Source organism: Anabrus simplex, chromosome 1, assembly GCF_040414725.1.
Source record: "Anabrus simplex isolate iqAnaSimp1 chromosome 1, ASM4041472v1, whole genome shotgun sequence".
NCBI lineage: Eukaryota > Metazoa > Arthropoda > Insecta > Orthoptera > Tettigoniidae > Anabrus > Anabrus simplex.
In genome coordinates this window covers 1,610,486,328-1,610,509,976 of record NC_090265.1, presented here as the reverse complement: position 1 = coordinate 1,610,509,976, position 23,649 = coordinate 1,610,486,328, and the positions used below count along the sequence as shown (strand labels likewise).

The window sequence follows — 23,649 nt, the reverse complement described above, 5'->3', positions numbered from 1 at the left end:
CTCCATAATGTTTAAAAACATTGTTATGCTTCATCGTGTGGCAAAATAATTAATTTAATTTTTAGTTTGTTCGTTACAATTGGAACATGAAAAAATGTGCAATGAGTATGATATGAAAATTAGATTTCTAAGACTAAAGTGATGTCAGTAGAGAAGAAACCTGAGAGGGCTGAATATCAGGCTAGGAATACAAAATTGGAACAGATAGATCACTTCAAGTATTTAACCTCTATATTATCATAGGATGGTAATGTAGCAAGTGAAACATAATCAAGGTGTAGCAAAGCTAATTCAATGAATTCGCAGTTGCACTATTCTGCAAGAAAGAAGTCAGCTCCCGGACGAAACCATAGTTACACCAATTTGTTTTCAGATCAACTTTGTTGTATGGGAGCGAAATCTGGTGGACTCAGAATATCTCATTTAAAGTTAGAAGTGAGAGACATGAAAGTAACGAGAATGATTGCTAGAATAAACACGTGGGAACGATGGTAGGAGGACACTCAGAGTGAGGAGATAAAGGCTAAGTTACGAATGAAACCGTTAGATAAAGCTGTACGTATAAAGGAGCTTCGGTGGTGGGGTCTTGAGATACGAATGGAGAAGAATAGGTTACTTGGCCGTGGAAGGTAAGAGGAGTAGAAGGAGACAAGGGCGACGATGGTTAAACTCAGTTTTTTTAAGATTTAAAGATCAATCAATCAATATTGATCTGCATTTAGGGCAGTCGCCCAGGTGGCAGATTCCCTATCTGTTGTTTTCCTAGCCTTTTCCTAAATGATTACAAAGAAATTGGAAATTTATTGAACGTCTCCCTTGGTAAGTTATTCCAATCCCTAACTCCCTTTCCTATAAATGAATATTTGCCCCAATTTGTCCTCTTGAATTCCAAATTTATCTTCATATTGTGATCTTTCCTACTTTTATAAACGCTACTCAAACTTATTCGTCTACTAATGTCATTCCACGCCATCTCTCCGCTGACAGCTCGGAACATACCACTTAGTCGAGTAGCTCTTCTTCTTTCTCTCAATTCCTCCCAACCCAAACTTTGCATTTGGAATTAAACGAGGCCACAAAGCTAGTTTCAAATAGAGGATTGTGGAGGCGTTTTAGTAATTCACAGAGGCTTGCAGACTGACCGCTGAAAAGCATAACAGTCTGTAATGAAGATTTTTTTTTTTTTTTTTTTTTTTTTTTGCTAGTTGCTTTTACGTCGCACCGACTCAGATAGGTCTTATGGCGACGATGGGACAGGATAGGGCTATCGGCCGTGGCCTTAATTAAGGTACAGCCCCAGCATTTTCCTGGTGTGAAAATGGGAAACCACGGAAAACCATTTTCAGGGCTGCCGATAGTGGGGTTCGAACCTACTATCTCCCGAATACTGGATACTGGCCGCAATTAAGCGACTGCAGCTATCGAGCTCGGTTAATGAAGATGTAGGTCTATGTATTACACTTGGCGTACCGTCTTCATTGACCTCTTAACATCTCCGCATTTGTTTCTCTCTCTCTGTCCATCTTGTACAGTCGCTCAGAAACGGAATGAAGGCCATAACCCACAGAAAGCTAAGTAAAACTATGTTGCTCTACGTCACGAATAAAAAGCTAAACTAAACAATGCTAGGCAGCCGTTAAAAGATGGCGGATTAATTGAAGAGGAAGCTTTTCTTATTAGCCACTGTCGTGGAAAGATGAAGAAAGAGAAAGAGAAGATTATGTATACGTGAAACTGAAAGGAGAATAATTCACGGTGAATCCCATCATTTGATTCAAACATTGCATGGAAATGATGGAGAATTATTTGTTTTCATCTAAATCAGGAACAGTTCCATGAACTTCCCTCTATTACAAAGACCAGGCTGAGTGGCTCAGACTGTTGAGGCGCTGGCCTTCTGACCCAAATACGTCAACCTTGTGTCGGTAGATTCACTGGCACGTAGAAGAACTCTTGCGGGACTAAATTCCGAACCCTCGGTGGGTCCAAAAACCGTAAAAAATAATTAGCGGAACCTAAAAACAAATAACATAATTGATAATGATATTAAGAAAAAATGAATATGAAGTACCCAAATTATAGAATGTTAGGTAAAAATGTATGTAAAAACAATGAATGATACGTAAAATAAATTTCCAGAGTTTCATTTATTTCTTGCCAACAGTTGTCTTTCATGGTCATCTATATATATAAAAGAACATGTCCTGACCGACTGACTGACACATTCATCATTGCCGAGCCAACACTACTGGACATAAAGAAATTAAATTTTGAGGATAAATTTATATTACAATGTAGTACTCACCAAGGGAGGATTTTTGAATATCCCGTCGCTAAGGGGGTGAAATGGAGGGTGAATTTTTAAAATGAGTGTATCTATACCTCAAAACTTTAAAAGTTTACAGATGTAAAAATTGGTATTTAGAATCTCCTTTAAGAAGAAAGAAACACGTATTTTTTTGTTTTCGGAAAATCCCAATAGGAGGGGTGAAAAGGGTGAAAAAGGGGTTGAATGACTTCAATGAGGATACTTATATCTCAGAAACGGAATATATTACAGGCCTGGAAATTGGTATTTGGGATCTCCTTTAAAAATAAAGAAACATGTATTTTTTGTTTTTGGAAATTCCAATTAATGGGAGTTAAACCGGAGTGACAAATTGGGGTGAATTTTTGACTGACCGACTGACTCATTCATCATCGCCGAGCCAAAACTACTGGACATAAAGGATACATTTATATTACAGTGTAGATGCTCGCTAAGGGAGGATTTTTGGATATTCCGTCACTAAGGCGATGGAAAGGGGGAAATTTTTAAAATGAGTGTATCTATATCTCAAAACCTTAAAAATTTACAATGTAAAAATTGGTATTTAGAATCTCCTTTCAAAAAAAAATAACGTATTTTTTTGGTTTCGGAAAATCCAATTAATGGGGGTTAAATAGGAGTGACAAATTGGGGTGAATTTTTAGGAAGACTATATCTACAGTATATCAGACTCTCAAAAACGTAAAATGTTGCAGACGTAAAAAATTGGTATTTGGAATCTCCTGTAAAAGTAAAGGAAAATAGGTGATTTGTTTTTGGAAACTCCACTTAAGGGGAACTAAAAAGGAGGTGAAATTTTAAAATGAGCATGTCTACAGTATATCTCGAAAACTTAACATGTTAAAGAGTGAAAATGGTACTTTTTATCTCTATTAAAAATAAAGAAACATGTATTTTTTGTTTTCGGTAAAACCACTTAGGAGGGGGGAGGGGTAAAAGTGTCTGAAAAGGGGTTGAATTCTTTTAACTAGGATACTAATATCTCAAAAACTGAAGATGTTACAGACGTGAAATTTGGTATTTGGAATCTCTTTTAAAAATAAAGAAATACGTATTTTTTTTGTTTTCAGATATCCACATAAAGAGGGAAGGAGTTGAAAAATTAGTTGAATTATTTGTATGGAGATACTATTATCTCAAAAACGAAAGATTTTACAGACGTGAAAATTGGTATTTGGAATCTGCTTTAAAAGTAAAGAAACACGTATTCTCGGAAAATCCAATGAAGGGGGGGGGGGTTGAAAGAATTGAAAAATGAATTGCATTAATTGTATGAGGATACTTACATCTAATAAAAACTAAAGTTGTTACAGACGTAAAAATTGGTATTTGGATCTCCTTTAAAAGCAATGAAAAACGCGTTTTTTGGGGGGGGGGGCGGGGGGATCATCTTGGAGAGCGGGGTGAAAAGGTGGATCACCCCCTGATATTCCTCCTCGGCCCCATGTCTTCCCCGAGGCTGTGTGCCCCTGCGGGGGCCCATCTTCCAAGGGGGCATGGCTAGAGGACTTATCCTGGTGCCTGCGGCCTCCCCCGAGGAATGCAGAGGTCCACTTGCATTCCTTTTATGAGGACACATATCTCAAAAACTGAAGATGTTAGAGTCGTGCCCCTAATTGGTATTTAGAAGATCCTTTACTAATAGAGAAACAAGTATTGAGAAGGGAAGTGAAAAAAGTGAATTATGTTTATAAGGATACTTATATACTCAAAACTGAAGGTAACAGACGTGAACATTGGTATTTGGAATCTCCTTTAAACATACACGTCTTTGGGGGGGGGGGGGGGGAGGGGTTAATAAACTTAACGGTGGTGGGGTGAAAATGGAGTTGAGAACAATTGATTTTACTGTTCATAATGTACTACTTGATTCTGATCATAAACCGATCGTTTTTAATCTTTCCTGGGTTCGTTTTCAAGAGCCATCTTTTCCTTTGGAGAACTTAAAGTTGTCAGCAATGACAATGGCAGCAGATGTAATTTACCGCCAAGTAGCGGCCTTGCATCTTGCTGCGGGATCCAGAACATCAATAATAATAATAATAATAATAATAATAATAATAATAATAATAATAATGTTCTGACCGTCGTCAAAATGTGCGGACCGCGCTGGAAACGGGTCCTGGCCGGGTAATGACAACGAATGCATTCCGGCCGCGGGTTCAATACCGCCAAGGCACACAAGACGACACCAGCCGGATCTCCTCAAGGATTTGATCCATCTTAAAAAAGGCTTATAGGAAAAGATGGCAAAGATTTAGGGTCCCAAATGACCGGGCAGAATACTTGGAACTAGCCCGGGAAGTACGAAATCGATTGCTGGAAAGAAAGAATGAAAAATGAGAGGAACTTTGCGTCATTTTTCAGAAAACGTTCAGATCGCGAATTTTGGCGGATTATATATAAAATGTTAAGCATTCAATTATAAATTTCAGTATAATACCGTAGCGAAGCACGGGTATCTTGCTAGTCTTTAATAATTTGACAGACACGTGCTTTTTATACCTCTTCAATCATTCTTCCTTTCGTCTGCCTTCCATGATATTTAACAAATACAAAAAAATTAAGTAATATAATAGCTAATGTATTGAGGTAATTCACGAAAACCACACTCATGAAACGACTGTTTGCTAGATGCCGGGCAAAAAAAGTGATCGTGCGGATGTGTATGAGCTAACCCAGCTACAGCTGTGAAAATCGCTTCCTTGGCGATCTGTAAAATTTAGCTTGGCATTGCTTAGGTTAACGTAGCTTAGCATAGCAGTCTGTGTAATTTCATTGGAGCGATTTTTTTGTTGGGTTGCGTAGCTTGTCTTTTTGTGTGTGGTGGCCTTGAACGCATGGAAATGTGCAACTTCTTCGCAGGTACACAGAAACAATATTGAACCTATAAATATAATTATTTATAATTATTTAGTTCTTCTTCAGAGTTGAACCGTGTTGTTGTTGTTGTTGTTGTTGTTGTTTTCTGTGCATTCCGTACAGTGTGCCGACGTTTCAAGTACATTACAGTAATTTTTGTCAAGGCAACTGAAATGAGTAGGGGTTTGCTAGATTACAAAAGGGCTGCTCGCAGGATCGGTCGTGCTCACTGATCTCTATACCTGGATGGCTGGTAGCTTGGGTAGCAGTAAGCCGAATAGAAGATGACTGGCGCAGTAAGATGGCAGCGAGCGCACGGTGCAGTAGACCACGAGGAGCGCGCTTGCTTTGTTTATGCTTAGTTCAGTGACGCGAGGCCTCTTGATTGTAGTTCCACGAGTGTTCTGTGCTGTGTTATTGCAAAGTAAATAGTAGTGTATTTTACGAATTTAGGTTCGTTGCCTTGTAGTATGCTTGTGAATTACAAGATTCAATTTAAATATGTATGTGTTTATCTGAAATATGAATGAAGAAACATTCTACGGGGTATTAACATACCGCAGTGCTCAGCTTATGGATGTACAAACAGAACCGATCAGGAGAAGGAGAAATCATTTCATCGGGGAGTTTTATACTGTACATAAGAATCTTCCTAAGGTAGTGTTTTGAGTTTTAGGTTTATTGTATCTTATTTCGCATATTCTGGGAGCAAAATGGCAATTAATTTTTGTAGGTTTCCTTTCTCGAGACCCGAACATCTAAGATCATCGATTAGGAGTATCAGGTGGGAGAACTGGGAGCCTTCTAAAACAGCTGTTCTCTGCTCGGATCACTTAAAGGAAGACTGTTTTGATAGAAATGGACAAATTGTACACCTTAGAAGTGATGTACAGCCAACTGTTTTCAATTTTACTGAACATTAACTGCAAGTAAAGATTTACTTATATTTTTTTATTTCTCATAATTAAACTGACGGTTTCGATGAAATAATTGACGTGGCCTTATAACAATCTTAGAAAATTAAGTCTGGAGGAATTCTAGACCTTATTTACATCAGTAATAATTATGGGTTTCAGACACTGGAGTGGTGAGAGAAGGGAAAGTGTGGTGGGTGTTTGGGGCTATCCCATTATACTATTCGTGGTATTTGGGACTCTTAACTGGTGTTACATATTTCTGATGATGACTATCAATATCGCTTTGCTAGCTAAATTTAATTAAAGAGGTCTGTAATAGTAAATTAAGCTGCAGGTAATGTGATATATTGACAAGTTTTGAATATTTGCTGGTTTTATAAATGTGTACATTTGCTTCAATGATATTTTAATTTGATAAACTGCGCGTTATTTCATGGAAACAGGAAACATAAATTCATTATCAAGCACCGATTACGATGTCGAATCTAGGCCTGTATAGTGAGCTACGTTTATAGGTACATCATTTTAAGAATGCATAATTTCGTGGCATACACGTATACAATTTACCGCAATATTTCCAGAAACTGATTTTCACTCGTATTGTGTTACCGATCGCTAACTGCATGTATTCAGCACCTAAGTTAATATTTGTCGGCCGTTACTATACACTCATGTTTATTGCTATCCCGGAGATTTACTGAGCTCGGAATGACGTGTCAGTGATCCCAATGTCCTTATGCTTTGAGTGAACATGTCTCTATATTTTTAATTATTCCAATGCGCCATTAATTGCGACTTAAAATAGAGTATATTATCATTGCTTCCCCATAAGGAGAGCTCTAGGTTGGGTACGCCAACATGGCGAACCGCGCGCTCAACTTGGCGTACTTTCTCCTGCAGCGGAGACCTGCCATCAGCGATCCATGTATAGAGATCAGTGGTCGTGCTGCATTTTAACTGTCTGGCCCAGTGCGTGGAAAGCTATGGAAAACTACCTCCTGCCTTTTACGACTCAGTTTCTGCAGTTTTCCTATAATGAGTAGGGATATTTCAGTCACATTACAGTATTATTTTTGAGGTTTGATCACGTAGCCATCAGCTTGCATTCGGGAGATAGTGGGTCTGAACACCACTTTCGGCAGTCATGAAGATGGTTTTCTGTGCTTTACCATTTTCACACCAGGCAAATTCTGGGGCTGTACCTTGATCAAGGTCACGGTCGATTCCTTCCCCACTCCAAGCCCTTTCCTGTCCCATCATCGCCGTAAGACGTCGGTACGACGTAAAGCAAAAGCAGCTACATTTGTTCTGGGTAATTTCCGACAAAAGAGTAGCGTTACAAAAATTTTGCAAAGTTTGGCCTGGGAAGAATTGAGAGATAGAAGACGAGCTGCTCGACTATGTGGTATGTTCCGAGCTGTCAGTAGAGAGATGACGTGGAATGATATCAGTAGACTAATAAGTTTGAGTAATGTCTTTAAAAGTAGGAAAGATCACAATATGAAAATACACTTTGAATTCAAGAGGACAAATTGGGGCGAATATTCCTTTATAGGAAGGGGAGTTAGGGACTGGAATAATTTACCAAGGGAGATGTTTAATAAATTTCCAATTTCTTTGCAGTCATTTAAGAAAAGGCTAGGAACACAACAGGTGGGGAATCTGCCACCCGGACGACTGCCCTAAATGCAGATCAGTATTGATTGATTGATTGATGATTGATTGATTGATTGATTGATTGATTGATTGATTGATTGATTGATTGATTGATTGATTGATTGATTGATTGATTGATTGATTGATTGATTGATTGATTGATTGATTGATTGATTGATTGATTGATTGATTGATTGATTGATTGATTGATTGATTGATTGATTGATTGATTGATTGATTGATTGATTGATTGATTGATTGATTGATTGATTGATTGATTGATAAAATTTTAAAAAGCTCATACATTTTTTACTTTGCAATGGGGAAGTTTATAAATGAGAAGAGTTTTTAATTAATTTTATTATCACACAAAATTTAAATTTAACGTTGATTACAGTATTGACATAAATAATTTGGATCCAACATTTTAACCATTAATCAATATGTACGAACGTAAGTGTACCGCTTTTAGGAGTATTTTACAAATGTAACAACTCTACAATAAACATCAGTTATGCCTAGGCCTGTTTTGTTTTCTTATTTTGAATTACGCTACATAGGCCTGGTAAAACGGGGATTTTAATCGCGTCTGATTAATTCTTCTGGCTCGGGGACTGCATTTTGTGTTCGTCCCAACACTTTCCCATTCATATTCAGACAACATACTGCATTACCAACAACTGCAGAAACAACAATAGTGATTACATCCCTCCATATAACGTTGGCGTCAGGAAGGACACCCGGCCATAAAACAGGGCCAAATCCATATCTGAGATACAGTTCGCACCCAAGACCCCACAGGTGTGAGAAAAGCGGTAGAAAAAGAACAAGTTCTTAGTGGGAAAAGTCGGAGGTCGCATCAACAATTATTCCATAAAAAAATGACCTCTTCTGCTTTATTCAAAATGTTCAAAAGTTTTTCACCACATGCGGAAATAAGTTAATTTTGAAAGTACCAAGATTGTTAGTGAGCTTGGCCTCCCATGCTTTTATCTTTCAGTTGTTTTTCTACTTTGGCCACATGTTCGCGTTCATCATATGTGCCAGTCAGTTCCATTATTCCCCAAAAAAAATGTCATTGTGAACATCACTAATCTGAGCAGTTTCCTCCTGGAAAATTAAAAACAATTAAAGAAGTAAAATCACATTTTTACCTGGAGGTACACTTGGACTCCACCCCCTGCATCCTCACCCCCACATTGTGGGGCTATGTGTGACTGGAGTAAATACATATCTTTTAAGCAACAAATATACGAACCTACTTTCGCTGACTCCTATTACGGTATATTTTTGTATATAATTAGATTTTGAATGTTTTCAGCGCCTTGAAATCATGGGGTCCAAAGAGAAAGAGGCAATGATGACAAGCAAGGAGGAAAACAAACTCAAAGAAAATGCCACTCTGATTGTCAAACCGAAGTCAGAGAAGCAAGAAGTTACACTGGTTGCTCCTGACGGAGGCTGGGGATGGATCGTTGTCTTCGCCTCTGCGCTTAGTAACGTAAGTAAATTTTCAAGTGAATATTCTTTATCAAATATCAAATGTTTACATATTTTATTACCGTATTATACACTGAAGAAAATGGAAATTGCAACACCCAGAAGGAGTGGTGCTACATTGCTGCAATTAAACATGCCGGACGAGTGTTCGGTTGTGCTTCGATGATTATACTTTCAGGTCCCTCTGACCGCAAGTTTGGACAACAATCAATACAGGATGTGCCCATCACGAGCTGCAATACATTGATGAATTCGTCGAGGCATGGAGTCAATAAGGCCCTGGATCGCTTCCTGAGGAATTGTGGCCCATGCTTGCTGCACTGCACGGGTCAGTTGTTCCAGAGTTGTGGGTGGCTGAGGACGGTTGGCCAGTCCTCAATAGGACTGAGGTCCGGGGATCTGGCGGGCCATTCTAAGGTTGTGATGTCGTGGAGAGCTTCTCTGGAGATGCGTGAACCCGGGCATTGTCCTGCTGAAAAATCCCATTAGCGGTATTCGCTATCATAGGGACAACCACTGGATTGAGTACTCTATCAGCGTACTGTCGAGAAGTCATAGTGCCCTCAACAAGCACTAATTGTGATTTCGCATTAAAGTCAATAGCTCCCCAGACCATAATGCTTGGTGTTGGCCCTGTGTGCCTCTCGATAATAAGATCTGGGCGGCCCCTCTCCCCGGTACGTCGGCGCACACGATTCCGGCGATCACTGCGGGCAAGACAGAAGCGCGATTCATCACTAAATACGACCCTATGCCATTCGTCGACCCACGATGATCTTTCTCGACACCAGGCCAGCCTTACACGTCGCTGTTGTGGGGTCAATGGAACACCTTCTGCAGGGACACGGGCTCGTAAGCCAGCTGCACGCAGGCGATTACCAACTGTTTGTTGAGTAACGTGGGGTGCCACAGCTACTCGAATTTGCGCTGCTGTTGCATGGGGTTCCATCCGGGCCATCCGAATAGTGCGGCGATCCTCTCTCACAGTTGTCTGTCGCGCTGGGCCTGTGCCACGTCTACGAGTGTGGGTACCTTCACTTGGCCACTGCTGCCATACACGTTGTACCGTAGATGCCTGTCGGCCAACACGTGCAGCGACAGTCCTTAGCAATAATCCAGCCTCACACAGCCCAATAATCCGAACCCTCTCAAACGGCGACAGTTGTTGATAGCGTGCTCTTCTCTGTCGTCGAGGCATGTTTGACGGGGAACACTTCACTGCACAGACTGCAAGTCAACTACACTACACCAGAGTCCGTATACTGGAGTTGATTCCTCGGCGACCAATCACGTGGGGAGACCTGTAGCAACAATCCAATGGGTCTGAAACTTTGTTCATTTACATACCTACATGGCATCGTTCCATATCTTTTCTTAAATGTATTTGAGACAAAAATGTATTTAAATAAGCAACACATTGAAAATAGACTATTTCAGTTTTCCATAGCAGCTTAAGCTTTCACAGCTGGCGTCTCGATGCTGTAGAATTGAATTGAGTTTCTGGTTCCATTGTTTCATTGGAAACTGCACCTATCCTTTTCAATGTTTCGCTCTCCCTCAATATTGATGTTTTTTCTGTGTTTAACCACTTTTATACACGTATATTGTTAGGTCGTCAATGTTCGTATTTGCATCCGTATACTGACCTTTGAGAGAGGACTCTTGGAAATGCAGTCACCGGTGAAAGGTTGGGAGCTATAAACGCAATTCGACATTGACTTACAAGTACGGATTCTTTTATATTAATCGTTTCAGATTTTGTTTTGTTTTCCATGTTTGTTACCTACTCGTTACAAATAGGATCGTTAATTCATTGTTGTTGTTGTTATATTCTCCGTTCACTAATTCTTAGTTCGATGAGAAGATACTTTTTTCAGACTTTCCCAACATTAAGATTCAAATTTTGAACTGGAAAAAATAACAGGAGAAATATTTCGAAATAGTTTAATAATAATATTTCTAACTTCAGTATTGCTGTAGATGTTAATCTATGTCAAATTATCGGAATCTTTTCGCGTAAGAGTTTTTCAATGTTCCGGAAACAGACTCATCATAGTCGCACTAAACACCCTCAAATGTCACCAATCTGAAACTAGGGTTGCCAAAAACAAAAATTCTAACCAAGGACGTAATTTACTTATTAGCATGGTCCTTATAAGGTAGCATATACATACGAAAATCACATTAGTACGTGTGCAGGCTATATACTACATTTAATGTGGAGAACACGTGCTACTATGCACTGAGCATTTGTATACCACTCATGCTTCTCAGAACCAACAACAGAAGAAGGGAACTTTGTTTGATTTTGAATAATCCTATGAAACTCAGTGCAACGTTAAAGCTTCATATTGTACTTGCATAATAGTATATATAGATGCTAGTTTTAACCTGTTCCTTTCTTCCGTCCATTTGTACCGTACCCAAGGGTAAATACCCTCTAGGACAGGGCCTCTCAGGGTGCATGCGCGTGGTGCATGCACTGTGCACGGTGCAAAAGACGACTTGGCTTGGTTGACCAGAGTGCAGACCCCCCACTCCTCGATTTGGAGCAATAGCGCTTACTCTCTTTCCTCACGCCTCTCTCGCTCGCTCCGCCTGTCTCCCTCTGCCCCACTTGCGCCGTAGCGCTCCAAATCCGGGCTGAGTTGAGCCGAGTATAGCCGAGTAGAGCCGAGCTTAGCCGAGTAGCCAAGAGACGGAGCGTTGATCCGAGCTATACCGAACGGCACCGATGCACAGTGCACGGAGCTCTTGCGCCTCGCTCTGCACGCGTGAGATTTTGGGCGTTTGAGAGGCCCTGCTCTAGGACGATGCCTCCATTCCTGTACGAACATCCGACTAACTCAGGGTTGGGCAGAGAGTGGGTTGGTTGTCGGTTGGGTCAGGATAAAAGTCGAAGTTCTACTCTAAATATAAGTAAATAACAGGAAAATGGAGGTATAACACGAATGAGAAACAATCATATGGGGCAAGATGAATTTATTTATAAATATCCCCGAATCATTCTACTTAAAAAATTAATAAAATCAAATAATAAAATAGCATTATAAAATTTCAAAATAAAAGAAATATCTGAACATGTACAACGTTAATTATTTCAAGAAACAAAATTGAAATAAAGTATCAAAAACAACATTGAATACTTGTATACTTTCAAACTGATCTTCTTCTTATTTGTCCATAGTCCATGGGATATATGATAATACGTGTACGCATACACTGCTATGTAGTTATTTCGCATGGAGTCACACTCTAACTCATCACAACGACACGGTTATGAATTTAATTTAGATCGAGAGTCGCCAAAAATTCTAACGGTAAAGAAAATTACAACAAAAAGAAAAGTTACGATGAAAAAGAAAAACTAAGACGCTATGGGACGTGATATGAACTATGTAAAATACTAGTGGCATCTCCTACGCTATATTTACAGCAAATCAAATAAGCGACACTAAGTACATCTATTTACATCGGACAAAGAGAAAAAGTCTTACATGCTACACAGATTCTACGTGAATCGCGGTTCACCACAAAGGATCTAGTCAGAACTACATTGACCATCAATAAAATTCAGCACTCGGGCTGTTCCCCAATTAAAACAACGAGACAAGGTATTCACATAACGAGAAACAATATACAACATCATCCTGAAAGGGAAAAACATATAAATAGCCACTAATATCATGTAGAAAGCAATGGGCAACATTGCCTCCTTCTGCTGCATTTGAGCGCTCAACAGCGCGATCATCCGTCATGTATTTCCGGGTAGGCTGCGAGCTGAAAAGAAATGTTGAACTCAACACTGTACTAAAGTATGGATTCTGTCTCCCAAGATTGTCACAAGGAAATACTATCTCATTCGCACCGTCTAATACAAACACGGCCAATATATCAGCTTGCAATGAGATAACGTCTTTCGTCGGCTATACGGAAAGTCACGTATAATCATTCCTTCCTAGCATGCTTTTACCATTTAACACACATCAGACACATTAGTCTGGAATTAATTCCGTCAATTCTGATAACAATATACTCTCAGACGACAATTGGTAGGTACATATCCACTGCACATTATTCTCTCACATATCAGGCATGCAATTGGCCTGCATAAACACTTTATCATTCCGCATGCAATCTTATTTCTCATATCTTTCATGAATCACATTGGCCTTCTACATTATGAGATCCGGTTCGTTCCCTGTGCAAATCATTGGGCAAAACAGATTCCAACCTAAATTCGAAGATCCTATTCTTTCAACGTTGTTATGCAACTCCTTCGGACAGCTTCTGAAATACCATGCGTCATGCAATTAGCTATACCTGTCTCCCTGAATAACCAAAATAAAATGACGTAGTAAGGATATAACTTTAATCTTAGATGAATTTGTCAATCTAATTCTCCTAGCATTTATATATAAGGAAAACTCGGAATATTCTACACTAATTAAACATGTATAACTGAACAACAAACTAATCCTAACAAATCCCTCATTATCCCAACTATCTAGTCATAAATCAGAATGAAAATGAAAAGTACATGCATTATTCTCTTATCCGTATATACAACAATATCAAAATGAATCAAACACATGCCGTCAGGCTTACTTTACATGAAATAAAAACCCTATCTAAATTGCCTTAGTGCTTTAGAATAATTCATATAACATTCCATAATTAACACATGCGTCTTATCTTGAATTGGTGGCGACTCCCGGGATACATGGTAGCAGCTCACATCCCTGCTATATACAGGGATCTACTCCATATCGATCACAGCTTCAACACGTGGAAATGCACTTCCTTCTTCCATAAGCGAAGCCATCTTCTTGCTGAAAAGTTATTTACACTGGAACACGGAAAGCTTGGGATGAATATCTCTTCACCGCTCAATGCTACACGTGCCGAACAACCCTTTGTTATAAATTCATTCAAGTACACTGACACATTAATAATGCAAACTTCAACTTTAAGGGTATATACACAGTTTTGAGAGCGGCACGCGGTACGCTACGATAGTTCCTCGCGAAACGTGACCGATACGAAAATGTGAGACAATGGCACGTCTCTCCTGCACTTGCTGCACTGCGGCTAATTATCACCGTCTATGTTGACTTTATATTATAAAATAATGTAATTTACAATTTACTCTGGAACAGTTATATCTTCCAGCTGCACGACTGAAACACTTGTTTGAAATCATATACTGTTACTGGTATAACACTTCAATATCCGCGATCACGATAACACTTCTGCACTATCCAAGCTATTCGATCAGAATGACGCTCTCCAGAGCTTGGGTACTGAGGAAACCTCGGTAACGCCGTTCAACTTTGGGGTTCCCGGTTGTCTAAACAAACCACCAATCAAAAAGCTCGCTATGTATGATAACACAATATTAATTATAATATATGTATGAAACACAGTTCAAACAATAGCAAATCTCTTCCTCTAATTATTATATCGTATTTCTGATTATATTTTGCTTCTAGATCTATGGAAAACCGATAAATGACAGAAATTAACTCAAGCAACTATACACGCTGGTCAACCTGAGAATTAAGACTTGGCGCGATGTAGACTTCATACTTGCCAAATCCTCACGTTCTCATTGGCCGAAATATTGCTTGGTCATCACCTTGTACACGTGCCGATTCTTCCCAACGCTTGGTTACGCTAAGCTATTCTCACGGTCACAAGGAAGTGTTAGGCAATATCCAGCGACTTGATGTCTCCATCGACTTCCTGTCTCAGCTATCTTGGGATTCAATACTTTAACATTTCTAACTGTAATTTATATGAATAAAATTTATATATATTTTGTCAAATAATACTCTAAATATATCTTATGAGCCGGCAGGATACGGCTCACATTGGGCGGATGGTCCGTGAAATCCGTGACATATGGCAACGCTACCTGAACCAGTAACGAATATATATATTAGTGCTCCTACAACATCCTACATCTCACGTCTTCCCACTGTTGAGATTACGGTAGCTTTTTATAATTGCCCTTTAGAAAACATTATAACCCTATAATAACTAATGACTTGTACACATATTTATACGATGTTATTACTTCAGCAGTGGACTATACCCATAGACCGTGCAAGTTGACGGCCTATCACTTTCGTTCTTGGCTAAAGATAGGTTCAGAACCCGGCACCCCATTTTGAGATTAACATTAGCTAGGTAAAGAAAGTTAACCAGTAAGTAGAAAAGATATATCGACAAGCTCTATGAGATTCTGAAAGTGATTAATTAATAGAGACCGAATGAGTTGGCCGTGCGATTGGGGTTGCGTAGCTGTGAGCTTGCATTAGTGAGATAGAGGGTTCAAACCCCACTGTCGGCAGCCCTGAAGATGGTTTATCGTGGTTTCCCATTTTCACACCAAGCAAATTCATTAAGGCTACGGCCGCTTCCTGTCCACTCCTAGCTCTTTCCTATCCCAATGCATAGTTGCCATAAAACCTATCTGTGTCGGTGCAATGTAAAGCAAATTGCACCAAAAAAATGAAGTTTACCTTGTCTAAGAATGAGGTATTATATCGCCATATTTGTACAAACATTCATAATATTTACATTTAAAAAATAAATGTTAGGTTCTTCAGTCTGTCGACACTAGTTTATGAATACAATTTAGAAAATACCTGAAAACGAAAACATATAACAGATCAGAACATCCACTCAATCTTATTAATCAACTGATATGACTCCACAGCATATCTCCACTGACAGCTCGGAACATATCACTTAGTCGAGCAGCTCGACTCCTTACTCCCAAGTCTTCCCAGCCCTAGGTTTGCTCGAAATCATCCAGAAAAAATCATGCTGCTTTCCTTTGGATTCTTTCCCGTTTTCGAATCAAGTAATCCTGGTGAAGGTCCAATACACTCGAATCAGTTTGATTATTCATTTGCATTGTTTGTGTTCTTATAACAGTACCTGTGATATATGCATGCCTCATACTACTATTACTAAAATATTTTCATTCCTCCCCTGAAGGGGGAGGCGGGCCTATTAGACGGTGACGCCGTATCTCAGGCCGGGAGATTTGTTACGGTGTAGAAGATGCTCGGAGAGAATGAGGGGATTGGCGGCCGTGGCCTATACTTGGAACTGTTCTGGCATTCACCTTAATGCAGGAAAATGGAAAACCACGAAAAACCATTCTCAGGACAGCCGATGGTTGAGGCCAGCCGTGAGGTCCAGCCCTGTCCCGTCTCCCGAATGCAGAGGCGTAGAGCCACGATAGAGCCGGGGCCACCCCTCCTCTGCTCGGTTGGCTGGTCAGAGTGCAGAGCTGTTGGACCACAGACCAGTCGTGGCTACCTGTGGGCAGAGACGCACTCTGCATCTACCGACTCGCGCCTCATATATACATCTAGCAACTTCAATGTGTTAAGATTGCATTCTTGTAACTAGTTACAGTCAGGTTAATTCTATTGTAATTAAGTTGTTTCCTTTTCATCGGTCCCACGGTGTAGGGGCAGCGTGCCTACCTCTTACCCGGAGGCTCCGGGTTCGATTCCTGGCCAGATCAGGGATTTTTATCTGCATCTGAGGGCTGGTTCGAGGTCCACTCAGCCTACGTGAATTACATTTGAGGAGCTATCTGACGGTGAGATGGCGGCCCCGATCTAGAAAGACAAGAATAACGGCCGAGATGATGCGTCGTGCTGACCACACGACACCTCGTAATCTGCAGGCCTTGGGGCACAGCAGCAGTCGCTTGGTAGTCCATGGCCCTTCGGGGCTGTTGCGCCATGGGGTTTGGTTAGGTTAGGTTTGTTTCTTTTCTTTTTTGCTATTTGTTTTACGTCGCACCGATGTTTCTTTTTCAGGCATAGTCTGTTATTTATGTTTTGTTGCAGATGTGATAATAAGTTTTAGGGCTTTTGCCCGTCAGAAAACAAGGTGAAATTCTTTATGTCTGGCAGAGAACTTTGCTGAGCATTTTCGGAAGAAAATCTTGACTGTTCACGAGCAAGACTTCTCTAATAATAAAGATTTGAATTTTAGAACGCTTTACCGTTGGCCTATAGTAAGTGGTACTCTCGTTCGTCCCCAGATGGCTCACTGTGAGCTAGCCTTCCGAGTGGGAAACGACGACACCATCTTAGTTCCGATTAAGATGTTTCTTGTTGTATCGTACGTGCATACGAAGTAAACAGAAAAGTCATCGGATCAGAAATGAATGTGGTAGAAGAAACAAATGAAGATAAAACGATAAAAGCAAAGTGCAATGAAAACCTGACAGGACAGAAGAATAGAATAGAGCTAACTGATGATGGAAAGAAAAGTATGTAGCAGAAAAAAGACCGAGAAAAATTAAATTTAAAATGAAATTTTTCTCATTTTTTTTCAGCTACCCAACGTCCGAGTGGGAATAGAATATATGATGAAATTTGTCTCATTTTTTTTCAGCTACCCAACGTCCGAGTGGGAATAGAATATATGATGAAATGTTTCTCATTTTTTTTCAGCTACCCAACGTCCGAGTGGGAATAGAATATATGATGAAATGTTTCTCATTTTTTTTCAGCTACCCAACGTCCGAGTGGGAATAGAATATATGATGAAATGTTTCTCATTTTTTTTCAGCTACCCAACGTCCGAGTGGGAATAGAATATATGATGAAATGTTTCTCATTTTTTTTCAGCTACCCAACGTCCGAGTGGGAATAGAATATATGATGAAATGTTTCTCATTTTTTTTCAGCTACCCAACGTCCGAGTGGGAATAGAATATATGATGAAATGTTTCTCATTTTTCTCCTAAACACTTTTCTTTCTATCATCAGTTCTATTCTGTTATTCTATCCTGTCAGTCTTTCATTGCACTGTCCGGCTCCATGGCTAAATGGTTAGCGTGCTGGCCTTTGGTCACCGGGGTCCCAGGTTCCCAGAGTCGGGAATTTTAACCATAATTGGTTAATTTCTCTGGCACGCGGGCTGGGTGTGTGTGTCGTCTTCATCATCATTTCATCCTCATCACGACGCGCAGGTCGCCTATGGGTGTCAAACCAAAAGACCTGAACCTGGCGAGCTGAACATGTCCTCGGACACTCCCGGCACTAAAAGCCATACGCCATTTCATTTCATTTCATTGCACTTTATTTGATTGTTTCATTTTCTTTCATTTATTTCTTCTTACCACATTCGTTTCTGATTCATCTGGTGACCTTGCTGTTTACTTCACATGCACACACGATTGAACAAGAAACATCTTAATTGGAACTAAGATTGTGTCGTCATCTCCCACTTGGAAGGACCATCTAGTGATGAACAACAGTACCACTTACTATAAACAAACGGTAAAGCATTCTTAAATTCAAAACTTCATTATTAAAGTAGTGTTGCTCGTGAACAGACAAGATTTTCTTCTGAAGACGCAGAACAAATTTCTCTGCAAAACATAACAAATTTCACCTTGTTTTCAGACACAGTAAAAGCCCAAAAGTTTATTATCGTGTCTAAAATTACGGGTCGTAAAAGCAACAATCTAAATACACATTTCCTTTTTCAGGTATTTTCTCAATTTTCATCTATTCACAAATTAGCTCGACAGACTGAAGAACCTAACAGTTATAAAATTAACAGAGTCAAAACTGAAAATGAATTGTCTCCACTTATAACAAAAATATGTCATAAAATTATTATCTTCTTTTTAACCATTTCAGTTCATTACCATTCCCATCATGCAGTCCTTCGGTCTACTATTCCAGGATGCATTCATTGAGTTGGAAATGTCAACAACTGATCTCTCTATCATAATCAATGTTAACTCAGCATTTGGAATGAGCTTAGGTAAGTTCTAGTAGCACAAATTTAAATATAAAATCTTCCTTTCTGTTTGTTTCCAAATAATAACCTACTTAATATTTAAAAATTGAAGTAAGATACGATTATCAACACTGAATCATCAAATACATTTTTGGCATTAAACATGAAATGCAATAGCCTTATCAGCATTCAGATTACAGATAGTACATAACACTTTTTGCATAAAATGTAAGAACGTATACAAATTAATAACAGAACTTAGAGTTTACAATAAATGAACCACTCTCAATTGATGTGGTGAAAGTTCCCTTTGGGGATCATTGTAAGTATCTAAGTATTAGTATAAGGAAAGATCTTCATTGGGATAATCACATAAATGGTATTGTAAATAAAGGGTACAGATCTCTGCACATGGTTATGAGGGTGTTTAGAGGTTGTAGTAAGGATGTAAAGGAGAGGGCATATAAGTCTCTGGTAAGGCCCCAACTAGAGTATGGTTCCAGTGTATGGGACCCTCACCAGGATTACCTGATTCAAGAACTGGAAAAAAATTCAAAGAAAAGCAGCTCGATTTGTTCTGGGTGATTTGCGGCAAAAGAGTAGCGTTACAAAACTGTTGCAAGGTTTGGGCTGGGTAGAATTGGGAGAAAAAAGATGAGCTGCTAAGTGGTATGTTCCAAACTGTCAGCGGAGAGATGGCGTGGAACGACATTAGTAGACAAATAAGTTTGGGTGGCGTCTTTAAAAGTAGGAAAGATCACAATATGAAGATAAAGTTGGAATTCAAGAGGACAAATTGGGGCAAATATTCATTTATAGGAAGGGGAGTTAGGGATTGGAATAACTTACCAAGGGAGATGTTCAATAAATTACCAATTTCTTTGAAATCATTTAAGAAAAGGCTAGGAAAACAACAGATACAGAATCTGCCACCTGGGCGACTGCCCTAAATGCAGATCATTGATTGATTGATTGATTGATTGATTGATTGATTGATTGATTGATTGATTGATTGATTGATTGATTGATTGATTGATTGATTGATTGATTGATTGATTGATTGATTGATTGATTGATTGATTGATTGATTGATTGATTGATTGTTAGTATCTCATGGGTATCACTCTAAATACCTGGGTGTTAATATAAGGAAAGATTCTTAATTAGGATAATCACATTAATTGGGTTGTAAATAAAGGTTACATATTTCTTCATATGATTATGAAGGTATTTAGGGGTAAATGAAATTAAATGGTGTATGGCGTTTAGTGCCAGTAGTGTCCGAGGACAAGATCGGCTCACCTGATAAGGTCTTTTCTTATTTGTCTCCCGTGGGGGACCTGCGCGTCGTGATGAGGATGAAATGATGATGAAGACGATACATACACCCAGCCCCCTTGCTAGCGAAATTAACCAATTAAGGTTAAATTTCCTGATCCTGCCGGGAATCGAACCCGGGACCCCTGTGACCAAAGGCGAGCACGGTAAACATTTAGCCATGGAGCCGTACATTTATGGGTTGGAGTATGAATGTAAAAGAAAAGGCATATGTCGCGGGTAAGACCACAGACAGTATGATTCCAGTGTGTGGGATGCTCACCAGGATTACTTGATTCGAGAACTGGAAAGGATCCAAGGAAAAGCAGCACGATTTGTTCTGGATGATTTCTAGCAGACCTTGGACTGGGAAGATTTCGGAGTAAAGAGACGAACTACTTAAATAAACAAAATGTACCAAGCTGTCAGTGGAGAGATGTAGAATGATATCAGTAGATGAATAAGCTTGAGTGGAGGTTTCAAAAGTGGAAAGATCATAATCTATATATATAAAGTAGCTTGTCCTGACTGACTGACTGACTGACTGACTGACTGACTGACTGACTGACTGACTGACTGACTGACTGACTGACTGACTGACTGACTGACTGACTGACTGATTCATCATCGCCGAGCCAAAACTAATGGACATAAAGAAATGAAATTTTGGGGATATATTCATATTAAGATGTAGGTGCTCGCTAAGAGAGGATTTTTGGATATTCCGTCGCTAAGGGGGTGAAAAGGGGAGTGAAATTTTAAAATGAGTGTGTCTATATCTCAAAACTTTAAAAGTTTACAGATGTGAAAATTGGTATTTAGAATCTTCTTTAAAAATAAGGAAACACGTATTTTTTTGTTTTCAGATAATCCCAATAGGAGGGGTGAAAAAGGGTGAAAAAGTGGTTGAATGCCTTTAATCAGGATACCGCTACTTATATCTCAGAAACTGAAGATATTACAGACCTCAAAATTGGTACTTTTGATCGCTGTCAAAAATAAAGAAACACATATTTTTTTGCTTTTGGAAAATCCAATTAATGCGAGGTTGAAAGGGGGGGTGAATTTTTAAAATGAGTGCATCTATATCTCAAAAGTTTTAAAGTTTAGAGATGCAAAAATTGGTATTTAGAATCTTCATTAAAAATAAAGGAACACGTATTTTTTTGTTTTCGGAAAATCCCAATAGGAGGGGTGAAAAGGGGTGAAAAGGGGTGAAAAATGGGTTGAATGACTTTAAAGAGAATACTTATATCTCAGAAACTGAAGATATTACAGACCTCAAAATTGGTACTTTTCATCGCTTTCAAAAATAAAGAAACACATATTTGTTTGTTTTTGGAAAATCCAATTAATGCGAGGGTGAAAAGGGGGGTGAATTTTTAAAATGAGCGCATGTATATCTCAAAAGTTTTAAAGTTTAGAAATGTAAAAAATGGTATTTAGACTCTCCTTTAAAAATAAAGGAACACGTATTTTATTGTTTTCGGAAAATCCTAATAGGAAGGGTGGAAAAGGGTGAAAAACAGGTTGAATGCCTTTAATGAGGCTACTTATATTTCAGAACCTGAAGATATTACAGACCTGAAAATTGGTATTTGGGATCTATTTTAAAAATAAGGAAACAGGTATTTTTTCGTTTTTGGAAAATCCAAATAATGTGAGAGGGGGGTGAAAAGGGGGGTGAATTTTAAAAAAAGTGTGTCTACATCTTAAAACTTTAAACGTTTACAGATGTAAAAATTGGTGTTTAGAATCTCCCTTAAAAATAAAGGAACACGTATTTCTTTGTTTTCTCTAAATCCCAATAGGAGGGGTGTACAAGGGTGAATAATGGGTTGAATTCCTTTAATGAGGATACATATATCTCAGAAACTGAAGATATTACAGAACTGAAAATTTGTAAATGGGATCTCCTTTAAAAATAAAGAAACACGTATATTTTTGCTTTTGGAAAATTCAATTATTGGCGGTTAAACAGGAGTGGCAAATTGGGGTGAAGTTTTTGAAGGACTATATCTACAGAATATCTGAGAAGCGTAAAATGTTACAGACGTAAAAGTGGGTATTTGGAATCTCCTGTAAGTGTAAAGAAACATAGGTGATTTGTCTTTGGAAACTCCACTTAAGGGGAACTATAAACGGGTGAAATTTTAAAATGAGAATTTCTACAGTATATCTCAAAAAACTTAACATGTTACAGAAGTGTAAAATGGTAATTTTTTAATTCTATTAAAAATAAAGAAACGTGTATTTTTAGTTTTCGGAAACACCACTTGGGTAGTGGGGGGGGGGATTAAAGTGACTGAAAATGGTGTTGAATTCTTTTAATTAGGCTACTGATATCTCAAAAATGTACATGTTACACACGTGAAATTTGATTTTTGGAATCTGCTTTAAAAGTAAGCAAACACGTATTCTCGGAAAAATCCAATGAAGGGGGTTTGGGGGGTTAAAGGATTGAAAAATTAATTGACTTAATTGTATGAGAATACATACATCTAATGAAAACTAAAGTTGTTACAGACGTGAAAATTTGGTATTTTGATCTCCTTTAAAAACAAAGAAAAGCGCGTTTTGGGGGGAAAACAATCTTGGGTTGACGGGAGTGAAAAGGAGTTGAATTCCTTTCATGAGGACACATAAATAAAAAAACTGAAGAGGTTAGAGTGGTGATAATTGGTATTTAGAAGATCCTTTACTATTAAAGGAACAAATATTTTTTGCCTTAATATCACTTTGTGAGCGGGGGGGGGGGAGTGTGAAAGGAAGTTAAAAAAGTGAATTATTTTCAAGGGGATACTTATATCTCAAAGCTGAAGGTATTAAACGTGAACATTGGTATTTGGAATCTCCTTTAAACATAAAGAAACACGCCTTCTTTTATTTTTTGGGAGTGTGGGGGTAAATAAACTTAACGGCGGTGGTGTGTAAAAGGAGGTGAGACCAATTTGATTTTACTGTTCATAATGTACTTATAAGGAGCGTCCGTTGCTCAGGCGGCAGCGCGCAGGCCTCTCACAGCTGGGTTCCGTGTTTTAAATCTCGGTCACTCCATGTGACATTCGTGCTGGACAAAATGCAGGTGGGACAGGTGTTTCTCCGGATACTCCGGCTTTCCATGTCATCATTCATTCCAGCAACACTGTCCAATATTTTATTTCATTTGTCACTCATCGATCATTGCCCCAGAGGGGAGCTTCGGCAGCGGGCACAATTCCTATTGTCGCCGCTAGATGGGGCTTTATTCATTCCATCCCTGATCCTGTCGAATGATAG

The 23,649-nt window shown here is 39.0% G+C and overlaps 1 protein-coding gene across 3 annotated transcripts in view; it reads left to right on the top strand.

The window, feature by feature from the left end:
• Positions 1-23,649, top strand: part of LOC136858589 (uncharacterized) — a 332,089-nt gene that overhangs the window by 236,165 nt on the left and 72,275 nt on the right. For all 3 annotated transcript variants that reach the window (XM_068225628.1, XM_067138262.2, XM_067138263.2), the window contains exons 2-3: positions 9,086-9,265; positions 18,951-19,077. In XM_068225628.1, coding sequence (XP_068081729.1) covers positions 9,098-9,265; positions 18,951-19,077 — 295 coding nt within the window. In that variant the 5' untranslated portion in view covers positions 9,086-9,097. The remainder of the gene's footprint in view (positions 1-9,085; positions 9,266-18,950; positions 19,078-23,649) is intronic.